Here is a 21,296-nt window from a genome sequence, read left to right as displayed (position 1 = left end):
CTTGGTGAAAAAGGATACTTACTAGGAAAGTCATTACCACTCTTGATTTACATTTCTGCAGTAGTTCAGTGGGGCTAAAAACCTAGCTCAACTGAAATCAGGATTGAACCCCTTTTCTGTCTGACATGAAAAAGAAGGTCGCTGAAATGTATTGGAAAATTCAGGCTATTGTGCTGAAACATTTGATTAATTTACATGCACATGCAAACAGTTGTGAATAAAGGTTGGATACTGAACAGCAATTTAATTAACTTCCTGTCCTAACTCTTTCAACATAACACATGAGATAAATTGTCTCATAAAAATAACATTTCTTGCTTGGTGGTTGAAGATGCCTACAGTTGATGCTATTTCCCATTCATTTTACTTTTAACAGTCACAATGGAGCATTTCACAGGTGGTGTTATAGTTCATTTGACTTTTCAGAACTCCCTTTTGCAAAATGAAATGCAATTAAAACTTGAGTGAAAGTGATCTTATATGGTCAAACACTCAGCTGTTTGCTATTCCTGGGCTAAGTTCTCCATTTTCAGATAGACTTCAAAGGCTGAGTAGTTGCCTTCAGCTAATGCTTATATACACACATGCAAAATTGACTTCATGGCTTAATGGGCTGCAGAAGCAAGAAATCTGATTTGCAGGAGAATTCCATCTGCTGTTGCAGCTGCAACTTTCATTGCTTTAAAAAAAAAACAACCCCACAATAACCAAACAATCACAGTTGGCATCAGACAAGGCAAGAGCCTTTTGGCCGGGAGAAAATAAAACAGATGATGAAATATGTTTAAACCATATGCCGGGAATAAAATCCTATCTCATCTGATTGTCTTCAAACAGGAAAAAGCAAAGCGGCCATTTTACAGAATCCTTACTAGGACAAATCTTGAAACAAGGGGTAGGAAAGACTTGATTGAGGTTTACATCCTAGTTTCTGGTGACTTCCCGTTAAACAAACTGAATTTATTTGCTAAAGAATTTTATACTTACTATTTATAGGCAATGCATGTTTTCCTTTAATCAGAGAGCCAATACTATTTTAAAATGTATAGGATCATATGTAACCAGCAGATACTCCACTCTTCTCTTTTATCATGAGAAACAAACTGAAATTGGTTTTGAGGGCTAAAAATCTACAGGGGAGAGCTCTGTATATTTGTCCTGACTTTTATAAAGATGATGTGTTTTTTCCCCAGTCTCATTTGAATTGGGGCATATTTCCTCCATTATTTTTTACTACTGTTTGAGTTATAAACGCAGATAATTATATCTGAAATAACATGAGCCAGCCAGTTAGTTTGCAGTAGTGACATATGGGCTGTTTAAAATATCCAAATATGATTAAAGCTGCATCTGTACTTTGGTGTCAATTCATTAGCTTCAATGGAGCTGAAATGATATTCATCAGCTGAGAATCTGACCCTATATTTTAAGCTCATCTCTGTAGAAGAGTTTATCTTTGAATACTTCTCTCTTCCTCTTCATTGCTTTGTATCTTAGAACAAGTTATAAACTTTATTGCTGTCCTTCACTGTGATTTGTATCCTATAAAAAGTTCCCATTTTCTCCCTTCCCACCTTTCCCATGCTAAAGGTTGTTATGTCTCCATTATGAAGGGTTGAAGTCTAAACTGATTTTAATATTAGGAATTCAGTAAAATGCAAATATATACTCCCCAAAGATTATAAATATGAGACAACCCTTCTGAATACTATTTTTCTGGGTTCCGGATCAGTCTCAATGGCAACATGAGCAGTTACCAAGGTTGTCAAAACAGAAAGGACACTTTACTGTTCCTCTCAATATGCCAGTCATTCTGTCAATCCTATAAACTCTTGTATAGCCCCACAGCTATGCCCCCTTCCAGGTTCTTGCACCTTCCTCAGAAGCATGGGGTACTTGCCACTGTTGGAGCCAGGTTACTGTGCTAGATGGATAAATGGTCTGATCAGATGGCGATTTTAACATTGGAGAAGGGTGCATACCTCAAAGTCCGGATCCATCCCTACATCTCTCTATGCCACTGGGTAAGTCTGCACTGGAGATGCTACAATTTCCAGCTTGATTAGACATACCCACACTAGCTCTAAGAAAGCTAGCATGCTAAAAATAGCAATGTAGCCATGGCAGAGCAGGAGGGGCTAGCTGCCAGAGTACATACCTAGAATCTTGGATGGGCTATTACTCTGGACAGCTAGTCCCTCCCACTGCCATGGCTGCACCTCTACTTTTAGTGAACTAGCTCAGCCAGACCTAGTGCAGGACTGGAAATTATACCTTCCCTCTATAGTGTAGACCGGGGTCGGCAACGTTTGGCACGCGGCTCGCCAGGGTAAGCACCCTGGCGGGCCGGGCCAGTTTATTTACCTGCTGACGTGGCAGGTTCGGCCGATCGTGGCCCCCACTGGCCGCGGTTCACCGTCCCGGGCCAATGCGGGCGGCGAGAAGCCGCGGCCAGCACATCGCTCGCCCGCGCCGCTTCTCTCCGCCCCCATTGGCCTGGGACGGCGAACCGCGGCCAGTGGGGGCCGCAATCGGCCGAACCTGCCGCGTCAGCAGGTAAATAAACTGGCCCGGCCCGCCAGGGTGCTTACCCTGGTGAGCCGCGTGCCAAACGTTGCCGACCCCTGGTGTAGACATACTCATTGACACAAGGGTCAGCACAGCTCCTTTAGCACCATACTAAACAACACTTAAAGAATAATGTCATGACACGAGAGAGAGATGGAAGGGATTTTGTCCAAATATAAAGACAGGAGGAACACAAAAAACTGAGAAGTAAAATGTCAAAGAACAAACACTGACTTTTTGGAAGGGAAGCATTGCTGAAGGGTAAGGAAAAGCTAATGGGCATGACCCACTATTAGGGAAGCTTCCTAGCTCACAATGTAAAATACCTAGAGAAAATAGTGATGAAGTACTTCCAGAGTGAGAGAATATAGTGATGAATTGTTTCTCTTCTTATAAAAGAGTGTCTAACAAAGATTCAGAACTTCCTAGCCTGGAGCACAGAGCCACTGACAGGAGACATGCATGTGGAGGAGACAACTGAAGGCACATTGAACTTGATCCATTAGGAACTCTGCATTTTAACACACAACGTACAGATCTATGAGTATTTGTAGTTATACAAACCACGCTCATCCCATGCTCTTTTCTCATGCCCCTAGATGAACAATGCTTTTTTCATAAATATTTATATTATCCCCTTTCCCATGAAGTAATTCCAAAAGTGTCATTGGAAAAGCTGCTGGGCACCACACTTATTATGAAGTAACTGCTGGTGGCACTCTGATATCTTTCTGGCTTCTACAGCAGCAGAATTCTCTGGAAAGCCCATGAGCCTGGAGATAAAGCATATCCTAGGCAAGATATGCCTGAGTGAGTATTTTATTACTCACAAATCTTTTAAGCAAAAGTAAAGAAAAGCAAGCCCGTAATAAGAGGCAGAATAGAGCTGGAATATGAAGAATTTAAAAATAAAGAGGAAAAAAACATACCTACAGTCCCCCTTCCCTATTTACAAGCACCTGTTTTGAAATAAGCTGGGCAGGAATAACAAAGATCCTCTCCTACCTCTTTTCAAAATTTAAGCGTCAGCCAAAAAATATTCCCAAAACATGGCATCTCTTCCCTCCCACCCCACCTTTTTGCCACCAAAACAGAATCCTCTACAAATTATACTGAGCAGACGGAAGGGTACATTTTATTCCTTACATTTGTTTTCTGATAGGCCATTGAGTCCAATGTTAGAAGTAAACCTGAACCACAAAGGCTAGATTCAAACTTCCCAGAAATCTGGAAGTACTCAAGATAATGTGTTTTTGGTTCAAGCCTGTTATTTAATAGTAACTAAGTATATGACTGGTATTTCAAAAAGTGCTCAGATGTGGCCTGAATACTTCCATTGAGTTAATGGGAAGCCTTCCACTGATTTCAGTGAGAACACTTGTCCAACGCTAAGTGTGTAGAAAAAGGGGGTCCTCACTCCTGGGTATAGTGTAGCAGGCTTATTTTCTCTCTAATGCCCCTGTCGATGGTTGATCTTGTCCTACAGTAAATTCTCTTCTTGCAACTGAGTGCTCCTGTGAGGTCATGCTTTTGTCCCATCTCTTTTGGAGTAACAAAGTCCAATGTCCTTACAAAAAAGTATTTGATCACAACTCTGGGCCCCCGATCCTCATATTTTTCTCTCAGAGGCTATCAGCACTCCTTATCCCCTTCTCAGGGACTTTACACCATCTTCCCCAGTAGTTAGTAGGGGAACCCAGACCCCCCTGCCATACTGGATTTTAGTCCAGGGAGCCTATACCCAGCAGCCAAGGTCTGCACCATCAGACTCATTGCTTCTACCTCCCTGGACTTCTTCCTGCCATACCCCATCAGCAGGATTCTCTCATAGTCTCTACATTTACCCTTTTCTCATGGCCAGGACTCCCATCCAGAATTCTCCCAACAAATTCCCAAACTACAGGTACAAAAATAAATCCATTTTTGCCCTCCTCAGGTTTGATCTTTCATTCTGTTCTTCTATTGAACATCTCCCAGGGGTCTCTCCCTAGAAGACCAAATCCAGCCCCATTACAAGGGCTCACTGCCAGAAGTTACTCCACCCCAATGACTGTTTTATGTCACTCCTAATCTCCTACCAGACTTTGCTACTTAGAAAAAAATTCTAGGGCCAACATTCTCTGTAGGGATGCTCCTTGACCCTACCAGTCTTCCCCACTTACTTATCACAGAAAGTAACTGCAGACTTTCTCTCTGCAATCCCCTTCTAAGTTGTACTTCCCTTCTTTAGAGTCACCTGCTCCTTCCCCAGCTGGGTTTTATCTTTAATTAATCCTGGCCTACCCTCCAGGTGCAATCAGGTAGCATAATTGGCCTCTCAGACCCATATTAATTCTTTCAACACCAGGATGAGGCATTTACCCCACTACTGAGTACTTCTGCTAATTCTACCTTAAAAACATTTATACCTAGGCACTAATCTGCCTTGTGTACTTTAAATGGTTTTCATAGCTGCTGTGTTTCTAATAATTATGCTCTGTAAAAACATGAATGAACACTAGGCTATGTAATATATTTTAGTACCAATACTTTCTATGCTCAAAGGCATTTGCCACCTTCTATGAAAAGAAGTCTCTTAGAGATTTTTTGAATCGTGTTTTAGATTTTAATAGAAAAATCTTCATGTGATGGTTAAAACACATGTAGAAAGGATAAGTGGAGTTTTAGAGTAGTTTCTATAAATCCCTTATGTTTTCATCCATTATATAGCACTTCCCCATAAGGCCAAACCTATTATTTTAAGGCTTAATGTTCTGGCCAAGTATACATAAGAACCAGGGGAGCAGGAGAATGCAGAGTTTTATCTACATGTTCATTTTCCTTTGACCAAATTCCTTATGGAAGTACTTAAATGTGCATACTAACTATGTATAGAGCCTAATAACTCTGTCATTAATGGATGAATTGTTGGCCCTGATCATGTTGGGTGAGCAGAGATGGGAGGTACTGAACCTTAATGAGAGGAACAAGTTGTTGTTGCTTTTGGGGGGGGGGGGGGTTGATAGTGGGGGAAATGCACAAGTGAATTGATTAGCTGGGGAGGCCTCTAGGGAGCCAGCATGGACACAATAGGCGATTCTGACAGTGGAACGGGGACCAGTTCACGGATGCCTTTGCAAGTACATGTACTGCGGAGAACACTGAACAGGTGGAGTGGAAGCCAAGACCAGCAGCAGTAGTTGAAGACAGAGGAGCCTGACCTAGCCTACTCTAAAGATGACCTATTATAGGTTGTTTGGGATGGCCACTATAAAAAAAATGAAATATTGACAGCTGCAGCTGGGGAGACAGCAATTTTCCATTATAACCTTTATCTCCCCTCACCCCTCCAACATGCTCCTTCTTTTCCTTTATGCACCCAAGGAAGTAGAGACGAAGTAGAGCACCTATTAACACTGCTTCCCAACAGCATGTCACAACAGGAGATGTGCACATCTCCACAGAGTTTGTGTAGCTTGGCACTTCTTCACGCATTTTGCCTCTACTATACACAATTCTCTGCATGCGGACTGGTGACAGAACTCCTGTAGAAGTTAATGTGAGTTTTGCATGTGAAAGAATTGCGAAGCTCTGGCAACCAATCATTTAAGTGTCTTGGTGGTTTCATTTGAACCAAGGAATAAATTGAGGTTACATCTCAGTGTAACTGGATAATCAAAAAATGCATGAGTGATCACTAGAGCAATCAATAAATTATCTGTTTGCCTCAAATCTCAGTGGACAGAAAGAGTTACAGTGACACTGATGTTTCATTATTCATACAGCAGATGAACACTTGAACACTAGTCAACTGGCACTCTCTGATATATTAGTACCACAGAAACATGTTTGCAATGCTATAATTTTAGGGAAACAATGGATTATTAGGTGTATTTGGAAGTGGGGATTTTATCTATGTTGTCACTCTTCATTGCTTAATAACCAAATTTAAATTTAATAAAGATAGTAAATTTGGCATAAAACCCTGTATTTTCTTCATTTTAAAAAGAGAAATAACAAGTGTTTAATTTTAATAATGTTGTCAGTCTGCTTTAGCTCAAAAGGAGCCTAGTTTTTAAAAGAAATTCCACTAATGTCATATCTTAAGTGATTTTACTAGATATTTTAAACTGGAAAGAATTTTCCTACTTTGTGACTTTTTTTGACGGTGTTCATACAAATCAACATTTATTCACAACGAAAATGTCAAACAATGAAAAACAGCAGGTGTGACAGCATGATGAAATTCAACATGAGTACATATAAATGACACATTGGTTCCAGCAGACTGCCATTCTGTATGCAAATGTGACTCTTTAACTTGGAAGTTTGCAGAGTATCTTTACCGTACTGACCCACTGTTCATGACATCTCTAGGATCGAAAGCCTGCATTTCATTTGTCACTGATTTCTTGAAAATGCCTCAAACCTGTTAGCTCTCCCCTCTGCTAGCTGGGGGAACAAGCAGTAGTAGGACCTAATGTAGTTTATCTGTAAAGGAAGAGGAAAGAGGGAGGGAAGAGAGCCATCACTGTAATGTTTCTGCGCTTTTGCTGTTTCTATTTCCCTTTCCCAAAGGTATCAAAATAGCCTCTGGCCCCATCTACCTTTCACCTCCTCTTCTTTCCCTGTTCAGCAACCTCCCAATCCCTGCAATAGAACCCTCTGTTATTATTTTCTTCTTAATGGCTCCCTGTACAAGCCTCAGACATCAGAGAAGGGAACTTCCAATAGGGTTTGGTGCCTCCTCACTAGATACAGTGGGCCTGATCTAAAAGCCATTGATGGCAACAGAAGGATTCCCATTGGCTTCAATGAGCTTTGGATCAGGCCCAGGATGAGCAGCCCCCGACCTTCCCTCTCTCCCAAAAACGGAATCACTCACAAAGGGTCTGATCAGACAAGCGGATCTGCGAGCATGGACCCATGGGACTCCACACAGGTGCGGGGATCTCCTCTAGCAGGATGAGAGCTGGGCAACATATCTAACATTCAGGCCTTTAATAATTGATCTTGACACCTGTAATTTGCTATGTTTTTGTTTGTATCTGTAAACACAAATGAATGACTACCCAGAGACAGTAAATTTTACTTTTTGGTTGCTGCAGTTTGTTCCAAAGAAGCACCGATGTGACATTATATACTGTGTTTTTTAAAAGAAAAAAGGAACCTCTGAAATTATTTTAATTTCTTTATTTTTAACCTTTGAACAGAAAGAACGTGAGAAGGGTTCTAATCTGGCATTTATGTTTCGACTGCCTTTTGCTGCTGGAAGGGTTTTCAGCATCAGTATGTTGGACACCCTGCTGTACCAGGTACTGTACATGACAACACCTACTGTTCTCGAACACACAAACGCTTTATCACTGCATAGATTTATATTTAATTGTTAGATGAGCCACTTTGTAATGTTTTATTGTATGCTGACTGATATTTTATGTATTGGGTTATTATTGCTTTACCTTTAATATATGAAAAAACAAACAGTTACTTTTAAAGTGTAAGGAAAAGCTTTCTCATTATAGTTATATAGTTGATTTTTAGTAAAATATTAACATTTTAAAGACATTATTTTAAGCATGTAACCCTCATGAGATTAGACAGATGATTCTGCAACTAGGGCTTCATACAGTGGCGTACTGTGAATGTCCAGGAATCCACCACAAAGAACCAGTTGCAGACCTGGGGCCATATAGGGTCAAGTTCTGGCTGGCCCTGCATACGGAGTGCACCAGAAAACTCGTCAGAAGAGGAACCAATAAAGGCTCATTTACAACACACAGAAATGTTCCAATCCAATAAAAACAATCCAATTAAAAAAAAAGAAGAAGAAAAAGAAAAAAGGGTGTTTCACCAGCCTCCATGACAGAGCTACAGAAGGGAATGCCAAGACAGAGCCAAGAGGTCACGTAGTATGCTCTGGATGTTAGTGTCTGTTCACTCACTAACCCAACAGTAGTCATAACGCACTATGCAAATTGTTCCTGCTCGTCACACTGGAATGTTGCATCTGAAGCTCTTCACTGCCAAAGTACAAGGGACATTAATAATGCATACTATATGCATACACCCATCTGGATTATGCCATTTACTTTGTAGTTGCCAGGTCTTGGCTTGTAGTGTTCTGCTTTACAAAGTCAGATCCTTGTCCTGCAAATGACTGACTTTACTCATCTGAGTAATCCCACTGAAACCAACAGAATGATTCACGAGTGATGTCACTCACATGTGTTTGCTGTAACAAGCCCATAACGCTGGACTGTGCTACACTTAATTACACCAAATAGTACCTAACTCCACATTTCCACTCAGTGTGAGTTGGGGTAGGAGAGTCTGGCTCTAACAGAGCAGCCTAAATCAAGTCAACTTGAAGGTGATCAGGCCCCAAATGCTCAGTTTTTCAGAAATTAGTTTGGTTGCACATTCGTTATTACCTCTAACCTTAAAACTAGTTGGGTTTTTTTTTTTTTTTGGTTTTTTTTTTAAAAGACGCTTTCCAAAAGAAAATATATAGCATGCAGAGCAACTTCTTGAGGCTAAGTATATCTGTCAAACTTTTCAATACAGAAGGTAGGTAGGTATATAGCTGCAAAAACAAAAAAACCAACATTTAAAGCTATTCATCAATTGCTGTACATTTTGGAAATAAATGTATTTACTCACAAGGCATATTCTAACACTGCCCCAGAATATGAACACTGAATTTGGTATTATTTTACAAGTGATAGATGAATGAGGATACTCTTATGGAAACAGATTTTTGTCATTATTAACTCCTGCCATCTTCAGTATTTTATATTTGCTGTTATACATGATCAGCCAGAATTCTCTTTGTACACAGAACATTATTACTGGATGGAGTGAGACAATTTACAGTCAATAGAGCTGGTTTGGAATTTTTTGGCAGAAAATTTTACCTCTGCACTGAGCCCAGTAGCTTGTGTGGCAAAGCATCCTGTTTTCATAGAATCATAGAATATCAGGGTTGGAAGGGACCTCAGGAGGTCATCTAGTCCAACCCCCTGCTCAAAGCAGGACCAATTCCCAACTAAATCATCCCAGCCAGGGCTTTGTCAAGCCGAGCCTTAAAAACCTCCAAGGAAGGAGACTCCCCCACCTCCCTAGGTAACGCATTCCAGTGCTTCACCACCCTCCTAGTGAAATAGTGTTTCCTAATATCCAACCTAGACCTCTCCCACTGCAACTTGAGACCATTGCTCCTTGTTCTGTCATCTGCCACCACTGAGAACAGCTGAGCTCCATCCTCTCTGGAACCCCCCCTCAGGTAGTTGAAAGCAGCTATCAAATCCACCTCATTCTTCTCTTCTGGAGACTAAACAATCCCAGTTCCCTCAGCCTCTCCTCATAAGTCATGTGCTCCAGACCTCTAATCATTTTTGTTGCCCTCCTCTGGACTCTTTCCAATTTTTCCACATCCTTCTTGTAGTGTGGGGCCCAAAACTGGACACAGTACTCCAGATGAGGCCTCACCAATGTCGAATAAAGGGGAACGATCACGTTCCTCGATCTGCTGGCAATGCCCCTACTTATACAGCCCAAAATGCCGTTAGCCTTCTTGGCAACAAGAGCACACTGTTGACTCATATCCAGCTTCTCGTCCACTGTGACCCCTAGGTCCTTTTCTGCAGAACTGCTACCTAGCCATTCGGTCCCTAGTCTGTAGCAGTGCATGGGATTCTTCCGTCCTAAGTGCAGGACTCTGCACTTGTCCTTGTTGAACCTCATCAGGTTTTTTTTGGCCCAATCCTCTAATTTGTCTAGGTCCCTCTGTATCCGATCCCTGCCCTCTAGTGTATCTACCATGCCTCCCAGTTTAGTGTCATCTGCAAACTTGCTGAGAGTGCAGTCCACACCATCCTCCAGATCATTAATAAAGATATTAAACAAAACCGGCCCCAGGACCGACCCTTGGAGCACTCCGCTTGAAACCGGCTGCCAACTAGACATGGAGCCATTGATCACTACCCGTTGAGCCCGACGATCTAGCCAGCTTTCTATCCACCTTACAGTCCATTCATCCAGCCCATACTTCTTTAACTTGGCGGCAAGAATACTGTGGGAGACCGTATCAAAAGCTTTGCTAAAGTCAAGGAATAACACATCCACTGCTTTCCCCTCATCCACAGAGCCAGTTATCTCATCATAGAAGGCAATTAGGTTTGTCAGGCACGACTTCCCCTTGGTGAATCCATGCTGACTGTTCCTGATCACTTTCCTCTCCTCTAAGTGTTTCATAATTGATTCCTTGAGGACCTGCTCCATGATTTTTCCAGGGACTGAGGTGAGGCTGACTGGCCTGTAGTTCCCCGGATCCTCCTTCTTCCCTTTTTTAAAGATGGGCACTATATTTGCCTTTTTCCAGTCATCCGGGACCTCCCCCGATCGCCATGAGTTTTCAAAAATAATGGCTAATGGCTCTGCAATCTCATCCGCCAACTCCTTTAGCACCCTCGGATGCAGCGCATCCGGCCCCATGGACTTGTGCACGTCCAGTTTTTCTAAATAGTCCCGAACCACTTCTTTCTCCACAGAGGGCTGGTCACCTTCTCCCCATACTGTGCTGCCCAGTGCAGCAGTCTGGGAGCTGACCTTGTTTGTGAAGACAGAGGCAAAAAAAGCATTGAGTACATTAGCTTTTTCCACATCCTCGGTCACTAGGTTGCCTCCCTCATTCAGTAAGGGGCCCACACTTTCCTTGACTTTCTTCTTGTTGCTAACATACCTGAAGAAACCCTTCTTGTTACTCTTAACATCTCTTGCTAGCTGCAACTCCAAGTGTGATTTGGCTTTCCTGATTTCACTCCTGCATGCCTGAGCAATATTTTTATACTCCTCCCTGGTCATTTGTCCAATCTTCCACTTCTTGTAAGCTTCTTTTTTGCGTTTAAGATCAGCAAGGATTTCACTGTTTAGCCAAGCTGGTCGCCTGCCATATTTACTGTTCTTTCTACACATCGGGATGGTTTGTTCCTGCAACCGCAATAAGGATTCTTTAAAATACAGCCAGCTCTCCTGGACCCCTTTGCCCTTCATGTTATTCTCCCAGGGGATCCTGCCCATCTGTTCCCTGAGGGAGTCAAAGTCTGCTTTTCTGAAGTCCAGGGTTCGTATTCTGCTGCTCTCCTTTCTTCCTTGTGTCAGGATCCTGAACTCGACCATCTCATGGTCACTGCCTCCCAGGTTCCCATCCACTTTTGCTTCCCCTACTAATTCCTCCCTGTTTGTGAGCAGCAGGTCAAGAAAAGCTTTGCCCCTAGTTGGTTCCTCCAGCACTTGCACCAGGAAATTGTCCCCTACACTTTCCAAAAGCTTCCTGGATTGTCTGTGAAATGCTGTATTGCTCTCCCAGCAGATATCAGGATGATTAAAGTCTCCCATGAGAACCAGGGCCTGCGATCTAGCAACTTCTGCTAGTTGCCAGAAGAAAGCCTCGTCCACCTCATCCCCCTGGTCTGGTGGTCTATAGCAGACTCCGACCACGACATCCCCCTTGTTGCTCACACCTCTCAACTTTATCCAGAGACTCTCAGGTTTTTCTGTAGTTTCATACCGGAGCTCTGAGCAGTCATACTCCTCTCTTACATACAACGCAACTCCCCCACCTTTTCTGCCCTGCCTGTCCTTCCTGAACAGTTTATATCCGTCCATGACAGTACTCCAGTCATGTGAGTTATCCCACCAAGTCTCTGTTATTCCAATTGCATCATAGTTCCCTGACTTTGCCAGGACTTCCAATTCTCCCTGCTTGTTTCCCAGGCTTCTTGCATTTGTGTATAGGCACTTAAGATAACTCATCGATCGTCCCTCTTTCTCAGTATGAGACAGGAGTCCTCCCCTCTTGCGCTCTCCTGCTTGTGCTTCCTCCCAGGATCCCATTTCCCCACTTACCTCAGGGCTTTGGTCTCCTTCCCCCGGTGAACCTAGTTTAAAGCCCTCCTCACTAGGTTAGCCAGCCTGCTGGCGAAGATGCTCTTCCCTCTCTTCGTTAGGTGGAGCCCGTCTCTGCCTAGCACTCCTCCTTCTTGGAACACCATCCCATGGTCGAAGAATCCAAAGCCTTCTCTCCGACACCACCTGCGTAGCCATTCGTTGACTTCCACGATTCGACGGTCTCTACCCAGGCCTTTTCCTTGCACAGGGAGGATGGACGAGAACACCACTTGTGCCTCAAACTCCTTTATCCTTCTTCCCAGAGCCACGTAGTCTGCAGTGATCTGCTCAAGGTCATTCTTGGCAGTATCATTGGTGCCCACGTGGAGAAGCAGGAAGGGGTAGCGATCCGAGGGCTTGATGAGTCTCGGCAGTCTCTCCGTCACATCGTGTATCCTAGCTCCTGGCAAGCAGCAGACCTCTCGGTTTTCCCGGTCGGGGCGGCAGATAGATGACTCAGTCCCCCTGAGGAGGGAGTCCCCGACCACCACCACCCTCCTCCTCCTCTTGGGAGTGGTGGTCGTGGAACCCCCATCCCTAGGACAGTGCATTTTTTGCCTTCCAATCGGTGGAGTCTCCTTCTGCTCCCTTCCCTCAGATGGGTCATCTAGTCCACTCTCCGCATTAGTACCTGTAGAGAGAACATGGAAACGATTGCTCACCTGTATCTCCATTGCTGGTCCATGGACTCTCTTCTTTCTCCTTCTGGAGGTCACATGCTGCCAAACTTCTTCACCATCCTGTCCCTGCTGCGCATGCTCTGAATCTTCAGAACATTGTGGCCGTAGAAGCATCTCCTGACGTCTGTCCAGGAAATCTTCATTTTCCCTTATGCAACGCAGAGTCGATACTCGTTTCTCCAGACCTCGAACCTTCTCTTCCAATATGGAGACCAGCTTGCACTTTGTACAGACAAAGTCGCTTCTGTCCTGTGGAAGAAAGACAAACATGGCACAACCTGTGCAGGTTACAACCGCTGATCGCTCACCTTCCATATCACCTTCCTCTTAAGAGCTTCCTCAGTTGTTGCAGGAACTACTCAGAGAAACCAGCAGATGAAAGCCTCAGTGAGCTCTCTCCAGGCGAACTTGATATGAAGACATCAAGAGACAGAGAATCCACTACTTCCTTTGGTAGTTTGTTTCAACACCCTAGTTAAAAAAATGCTTTATTTCTAGTTTCAATTTGTCTGGTTTTAAATTCCAGCCATTGGTTCTTGTTATGCCTTTCTCTGCTAGATTGAAGAGTTCTTAATACCTCGTATTTTCACCAGGAAAAAATGACCTGTTGTGAATATATATATATTTTAGTTCAGAACTCACATATAGTGCTGCTGACCTTGTAATCACCTGCTTATCTGTGCACTTAAACTTTCTTTTCTCTCTCTCTTTTTCTAATCTTGCAGTCATTTGTGAAGGATTATATGATCTCTATCACAAGACTTCTGCTGGGACTAGATACCACACCAGGATCTGGGTTTCTTTGTTCTGTAAGTTTTTTTTTTTTTTTTAAGATGATTAAATGGTGCCATAGAAGGTCCTGTGCCCTCCACAAAATACCACTGCTCTTTTCGTACTGTGGTTTCTCTCATGAGAGTCCAGTGAAGGCCGTTATTTTCTTTTATCTTCAGAATAAGAGTTCGGTAAAATAGGTGGAAAACTTCACCACTTTGATTATCTGCAAAACAAAGCAAACTTAAAAAGATATGTAAAGAAAAAATAAGGCAGCGAAAAAAAACTGCAGACATTATGCCAGTGTTTGGAATTTAAATTAAGATTTTTGAAAAAAAACTCTATAGGTTGTCTATAATACTCTTTTGTATGGAGTAAAAAAACCCTTAAGCAAACTGAATTTAAAGAATATGAAAGTACTTATTAATGAAAGTTATTACCTATGGAAAGGCTAAATGTGGCTAGGACTTTATCTTTTGCTACCCCACTCATTTCAAATGAGTTTGCACTGGTGGTAAAATCAGGGCAGAACTGAGCCCTAAATATCAGATAAAGATAGAAGGCATAGGTTAGTTGAGTTTCTCATACTGTATTTCCTGCTCCTAGGAAATTAGAGGCTTTATCGTATTTATTATTTGTTGTTATATACTTCAGCATTCTTGAATCAATTATTCATGAGTGACAAAGCAGCTTCCTTGGACAAAGTGCTGTTATCTCAACCAACAATGAAAGATTTGTACAAAGGGGTTTGATAGTTTTAAAAGGAAAAGGAAATGGCATTCCCTGGCACAGGTGCCATATAAATAATGTATTATATTCAGTCCAGTAGCCTCAAATGTGAAAGACATTTCACAACATGAATAAGCTGAAGTGAATTTGCAAATTCTGAGCTTACTATCAGGAGCAGTGATATTGGTCAATAAGTTCAATACTGGCAGAGTTAGTGTCCTATTTCAGAGGATAAGGACATGATCCAAAGACCATTGACGTCAACAAGAATCTCTCTATTGGGCTTTGTATCAGGCCTTCAGGGCATCAGTTCTACAATCCCTTCTTTACATGAATGGTCCCTGCTGACTAGTCATGTAAGAAAGGGTTTACAAGACTGGGCACTAGGAAATGAAAGGCATCCCCTGGCTTAACAGTGCGTTAAGAAATTTGTTAAAAAGTTACATCTATTATTTTAAACATTTAACATTTTTTCCCTCCAGCTAGTCAACCATTATAACAGGATTCAAGCTGATGAACAGTGTCTTAAATTGGATCACATTGGTTGTATTTCAAATGTCCTCACTTTTTAAGTAACACTACTGTAGTAGTTATGGAAGATGTGGAAGAATTTTCAAATTAATTTCACATGACATTCATGCTTAATAGTGCTATTTTGATCTTTCTAACATTCAGGTTGCTGAGACAAGTAAAATAGATACAATTCTCCTAATGCCACATACCTCTTCTCAACTCAAATTACTCTTTATATTCCTCAGTCTCTCCATGACACCTTATTTGTGCTTTCAGACATTTTACTTTTCTTTTACTCTAAGACTTAACATGGATATTAGACAGTCAGTAAAAGAATTTTCCAAATAATTTTAAAACTGTGTATGTGTGAAGCTCCTTTCCAAAATACTGAGGCATTTGCTTGGGAAAGTCCCTTAGGAAGGGTGTGACGGGTTGGATCACAGAACCCCCCCTTGGGTACTGCCATCTGATGTGCCAAGACTACTTCTGCCCCTGCTTTCCCTGCCCTCCCAGCTTGGGACTTCAGTGCCCTGCCTGGTTTGAGCCAGACCCACTAGCCTGGTGCAAACCCAGACCCTGGTCTGAACCACGTCCCCTAACAGCTGTAGGCTTAATTGAAAGCAGGTTAAGAAGTGTTCCTGTCTTTAACACTCAGATGCTCAACTCACAATGGGGTCCAAACCCCAAATAAATCCGTTTTACCTTGAATAAAGCTTATACAGGGTAAACTCACAAACTGTTCGCCTTCTATAACAGTGATAGAAAGATATGCACAGCTGTTTGCCCCCCCACCCTCCCCAGTGTTAATACATACTCTGGGTTAATTAAATATGTAAAAAGTGATTTTATTAAATAGAGAAAGTAGGATTTAAGTGGTTCCAAGTAGTAACAGACAGAATAAAGTGAATTACCAACCAAAATAAAATAGAACATGCAAGTCCATGACTAATACAGTAAGAAGACTGAATACAGATAAAAACCTCACCCTCAGAGGAATTCCAGTAAGCTTCCTTTTAGAGACTAGTCTCCTTCTAGTCTGGGTCCAGCAATCACTCACACCCCCCTGTAGTTACTGTCCTTTGCTACAGTTTCTTTCAGATATCCTTGAGGATGGAGAGGCTCTCTCTTTAGCCAGCTGAAGACCAAATAGAGGGGTCTCCCAGGGATTTAAATAGACTTTCTCTTGTGGGTGGAGACCCCCACCTCTCTCCTATGCAAAGTCCAGCTCCAAGATGGAGTTTTGGAGTCACATGGGCAAGTCACATGTCCATTCATGACTCAGTTTTTATAGGCAGCATCCATTGTTTACATGCTACCCTGAAGGTCCTCAGGTAGACTTCTTATGTGGATTGGAGCCTTCCAAGATTCACTGTCCTTTAAGTGTTTCTTGATTGGGCACTTAATTTGCACATTCCTTTCTCAAGAAGCTGACCAAATGCTTTAGTAAGGCTACTTAGAAATCAAGCAAGTACACATCCAATATTCATAACTTTGAACACAAAAATGATACATGCATACAAATAGGATGAATATATTCAGTAGGTCATAACCTTTACATAGATATGTCACATGACATATGTTGCATAAAATGTATTCCAGTTATATCATAGAAACATTCATAAGCATATTTCTATTAAGCCTTATGGGGTGCAACGTCACACACATCACAAAGGGAAAGAGCAAAACATTATAGAATTAGAACCTTACTTTCTGCTGTTATTTTTCCAGATGAAAATCACAGAAGATGACCTATGGATTAGGACATATGCCAGACTATATCAGAAACTTTGTTCTTCAACAGGAGATATTCCTATTGGAATCTATAGAACTGAATCACAAAAACTTACAACATCTGAGGTTTGCCTGCTTTAATATACCAATTTCTTGTTTGGATAACCCAAACCACATAGTAATATATTAAGATACTGGTAGTGCAATGACTATACACAGTTATAGAGGTCATACAGTAGTTTATTGACTCTACTCAATATTTTTTTAATGAAAGATGAAATGTAATATCATACCACAGGTGTAACCTACTGTACTATTTCAAGCAATCATGCCACTCAATAGTAAATTTATTCTTTTCATTTAGCAGTGGATGGTGCTGGGTGGGCGCTGGCAGTGGCGCGCGGTCCGGGACCCCCACTGGTGCTGGGGAGGTTGCCAGGGCGGGCAGGTTCCCTACCTGGCTCCACGCCTCCTCCTCCTCCCCCACCGAGCAGCAGCAGGGTTTGGGTGTGGGAGGGGGCAGGAGGTTGGGGCACGGGACGGGAGTGAGGTGGGCTCTTGGTGGTGCTTAACTGGAGGGCTCCCTGGAAGTGGCGACATCCCCCTTGCTCAGCTGCTAGGCAGAAAGTGGCCAGGCAGCTCTGCACGCTGCCTCTGCCCAGAGCACCGGCTTCACAGCTCTCATTGGCCAGCCACTGCAGAAGTGACTGAGGTCACAGAAAGTCATAGAATCTGTGACCTCCATGACAAACTCGCAGCCTTAGTTATGGCTACTTAAACACAATAAATCCAGTAGAGTTTCTCAGAGATAGAAAGAATGTTTAACAAGTGCCTCTTGTTTTACACATTCAAATGAATAAATAAAAGACAGTAGCCTGATTTTCAAAGCTGCTAAACAAATTGACATCAATGAGAATTGTGGCAGCTCAGAACCTTTGGGAAATTAGGCCATCTATTGCCATGTCTAAATATGGATTTGGGTATCTAGAATTAATCTTCCAAGTTTGAAAATTCTGTCCACATGAGTCCAGCTATTGCTGCGGGAATTCTGGAATCACTAGTATAACAAACGTTCCCTGGTAGTATTTTCTGTTGCCCAGATGTAGACTTTTACAAGCAGGGTTTTATACTAGAAAGAGTAATGACCTCTTCAATGCAGTGCTCCCAGGTTTATTTAAGTCTTTGAGCTTTATTGCAACTATTCATTAAATTTAATATACCGTATCTGTTGTGGTGGTACTGTTGTGGTTCCGCAATTAAGGGTGTTGTGGCACTTCATGTTAACAGCTTTTCCTCTCCTTTTCAGTTTTTAGTCCAAACCAGTGGCTTTGGGCACATCAAGAGTTTAATCTGGAAAAGTGCTGAGCAACTCTCAGAGGTGATAAGAGCTGAGGTTGCTGAGCAACTTGCAGAATTGAGTCCTAGTCAATAGCTTTTCTACAGCAATAATGGAAGAATCCAATAAACTGAAAGCTAATACGCACCTGTAGCGATGCACGACTCACCCCTGCGGCACCTCCTTCTGGTCTCCTGGGGAATTAGCGTTCCAGCCATTGGAGCACCCTCTGCAGGCCAATGTCCCGCTTGTCACTGGCCCCGTGTCCCTCCCAGACCCCGGTGCCCCTCTCCCTTGGGTGCTGCCCCCTGGCAATACCCCCACTCTCTGGGCTTCCCTCCCAGGGGAATCCCCACCTTCTATCCCCACCTTGCCTCAGTGTTCACTGCCAGTCCTCATCTAGCCCCTGCACCCTGGGGCAGACTGCAGTCCATATCACTCATCATCGGCAAGGGGGGTTTGAATCTGCTGCCTCCACCTGCCCCCAGGCTGCACCTCTGCAACCACAGTAACCTTTCAGGCCTTTGGCTAGGCCTGCAGCCTGGGGGTTTTCCAGGTGGGAGCTCCCCAGCTCCCTTGCCGTATTCCCAAGCACTGCTCTACTCTGGTACCTTACTCAAGTCCCAGGCAGCCAGGCCCTTCTCTCTCTGTGCCTAGAGAGACTACCTGTGCTCCTGGCCCACAGCCTCTTTATAGGGCCAGCTGCGGCCTGATTGGGGCATGGCCCAGCTGTGGCTACTTCCCCAATCAGCCTAGGTTTTCCCCTACCACAGCCCTCTCCCAGGGCTGTTTTAAGCCCTTCAGGGCAGGAGCGGGTGGCCACCCCACTACAGCACCACAAAGTAATCTCCTGTCACAAGATGTTAGGCTATAGAGGACCAATCTGAAACCAAACAGCTCTTTTATTTCTGTGTATAGCACTCAGCTTACCAGGGACATTACTGCTGTATGAACACCTTGCCCTATTGTTCTTAGCTTCCAAACGCCAATGTGCACAGGTGGGAGGATCGTTGTTACATGAATGAAACACCTGGGTTATTAGAGGTGTTCAGAAAAAAATCTGTCCAAACAAATTGTAACAAAGTTGGAAATGAAACTTCACCAAATCATCCATGAACATATACTTCCATTTTTCTAGTCATCAGTCTGTTGTGCTAAAGCCCATTCATGAAATTATGGATGTGATTTACATTCTCAATCCAGTGGCCACTCATTTGCAGTGATTTCATGTCCTTTATGACACTTTTGATGAAGCAGTTCTAATTCATGTCCTGTAGCATGGTATTCTTGTAGAACTGTGCTTGGTTTAAATTATCATCTTTCTACTCCAGGGCATCACTACTGCAGAGATAGTATAGGTGAATTCAGAAGCAATTATATGATAAATAGTTCATACAGCCTTGGACACTCAAATGTGTTTAATTGAGAGATGGGAGCTAACCTATACTACTAAGTTGTCGCCATGAGTTCTCAAAATTCAACATTCCACTACAGACAAAACTAAGTGATTGGGCAACAAAATGGCAAATGAAATTTAATGTGGATAAATGTAAAGTAATGCACATTGGAAAAAATAACCCCAACTATACATACAATATGATGGGGGCTAATTTAGCTACAACAAGTCAGGAAAAAGATCTTGGAGTCATCGTGGATAGTTCTTTGAAGATGTCCGCGCAGTGTGCAGAGGCAGTCAAAAAAGCAAACAGGATGTTAGGGATCATTAAAAAGGGGATAGAGAATAAGACGGAGAATATATTATTGCCGTTATATAAATCGATGGTATGCCCACATCTCGAATACTGCGTACAGATGTGGTCTCCTCATCTAAAAAAAAAGATATACTGGCACTAGAAAAGGTTCAGAAAAGGGCAACTAAAATGATTAGGGGTTTGGAATGGGTCCCATATGAGGAGAGATTAAAGAGGCTAGGACTCTTCAGCTTGGAAAAGAGGAGACTAAGGGGGGATATGATAGAGGTATATAAAATCATGAGTGATGTGGAGAAAGTGGATAAGGAAAAGTTATTTACTTATTCCCATAATACAAGAACTAGGGGTCACCAAATGAAATTAATAGGCAGCAGGTTTAAAACAAATACAAGGAAGTTCTTCTTCACGCAGCGCACAGTCAACTTGTGGAACTCCTTACCTGAGGAGGTTGTGAAGGCTAGCACTATAACAGCGTTTAAAAGAGAACTGGATAAATTCATGATGGTTAAGTCCATTAATGGCTATTAGCCAGGATGGGTAAGGAATGGTGTCCCTAGCCTCTGTTTGTCAGAGGATGGAGATGGATGGCAGGAGAGAGATCACTTGATCATTGCCTGTTAGGTCCACTCCCTCTGGGGCACCTGGCATTGGCCACTGTCGGTAGACAGGATACTGGGCTAGATGGACCTTTGGTCTGACCTGGTATGGCCGTTCTTATGTTCTTATGTTATGTACACTACACACTATCATGTCAGCAATAGGTATTAGCCCTAATCCTGTGGTAGAATTTTGGAACCTAGGATTCTGTTGTACAGGTGAAATCTTTACCAACTAAATCTCACTGACATAATGAACTAAACCCTTTCACAATGTAAAATATTGAAGTCATTTTACAGTCAGAGGAGCATGAAACGTATCTACAAGTAGCTCGTTCTGTAGCTTCTTCTTCTTTATTGTATGCCCGTAATTTAGAAACAGATGATAGCATCATTGTTGTTCCCTTAGATTTTTATAAACAATATTTAATTTTATAAATAATACTATGTGGAGTCTCTGACAGTATTGGAAGCTTTCACACAACATTGCCCAATGCCATAATAGCTGTGGTCTATATAAGAGAACAATTGTCAATGCAGGTAACAATCCAGCTAATTTTTCTATTTTCTTTTAAAATACTTCCTCAGTTTTTCATGTATGTAAAGATTCATTCATCTTAATTCTTCCCCTCCTATCAAAAATGTCTGTCTCATCTAAAAACAGAGAAACAATTTACTACCTACCCAGGAGTACTCATTGAGAGACCAGAAAAGCTGACTATATACCAAG

General features: G+C 42.5%; 1 protein-coding gene across 1 annotated transcript in view; it reads left to right on the top strand.

The window, feature by feature from the left end:
• Nucleotides 1-21,296, top strand: part of LOC113407282 (potassium channel subfamily T member 2-like) — a 299,061-nt gene that overhangs the window by 270,990 nt on the left and 6,775 nt on the right. Inside the window, exons 25-27 of the mRNA XM_026655611.2 lie at nucleotides 7,761-7,862; nucleotides 13,904-13,987; nucleotides 16,920-17,048. Coding sequence (XP_026511396.1) covers nucleotides 7,761-7,862; nucleotides 13,904-13,987; nucleotides 16,920-17,048 — 315 coding nt within the window. The remainder of the gene's footprint in view (nucleotides 1-7,760; nucleotides 7,863-13,903; nucleotides 13,988-16,919; nucleotides 17,049-21,296) is intronic.

This window comes from Terrapene carolina, unplaced genomic scaffold (genome assembly GCF_002925995.2).
Source record: "Terrapene carolina triunguis isolate 2854851 unplaced genomic scaffold, T_m_triunguis-2.0 Scaffold210, whole genome shotgun sequence".
NCBI classification, from domain to species: Eukaryota; Metazoa; Chordata; order Testudines; family Emydidae; genus Terrapene; species Terrapene triunguis.
Note: the sequence above shows the minus strand (reverse complement) of the source record. Positions and strands in the feature narration are given on the sequence as shown.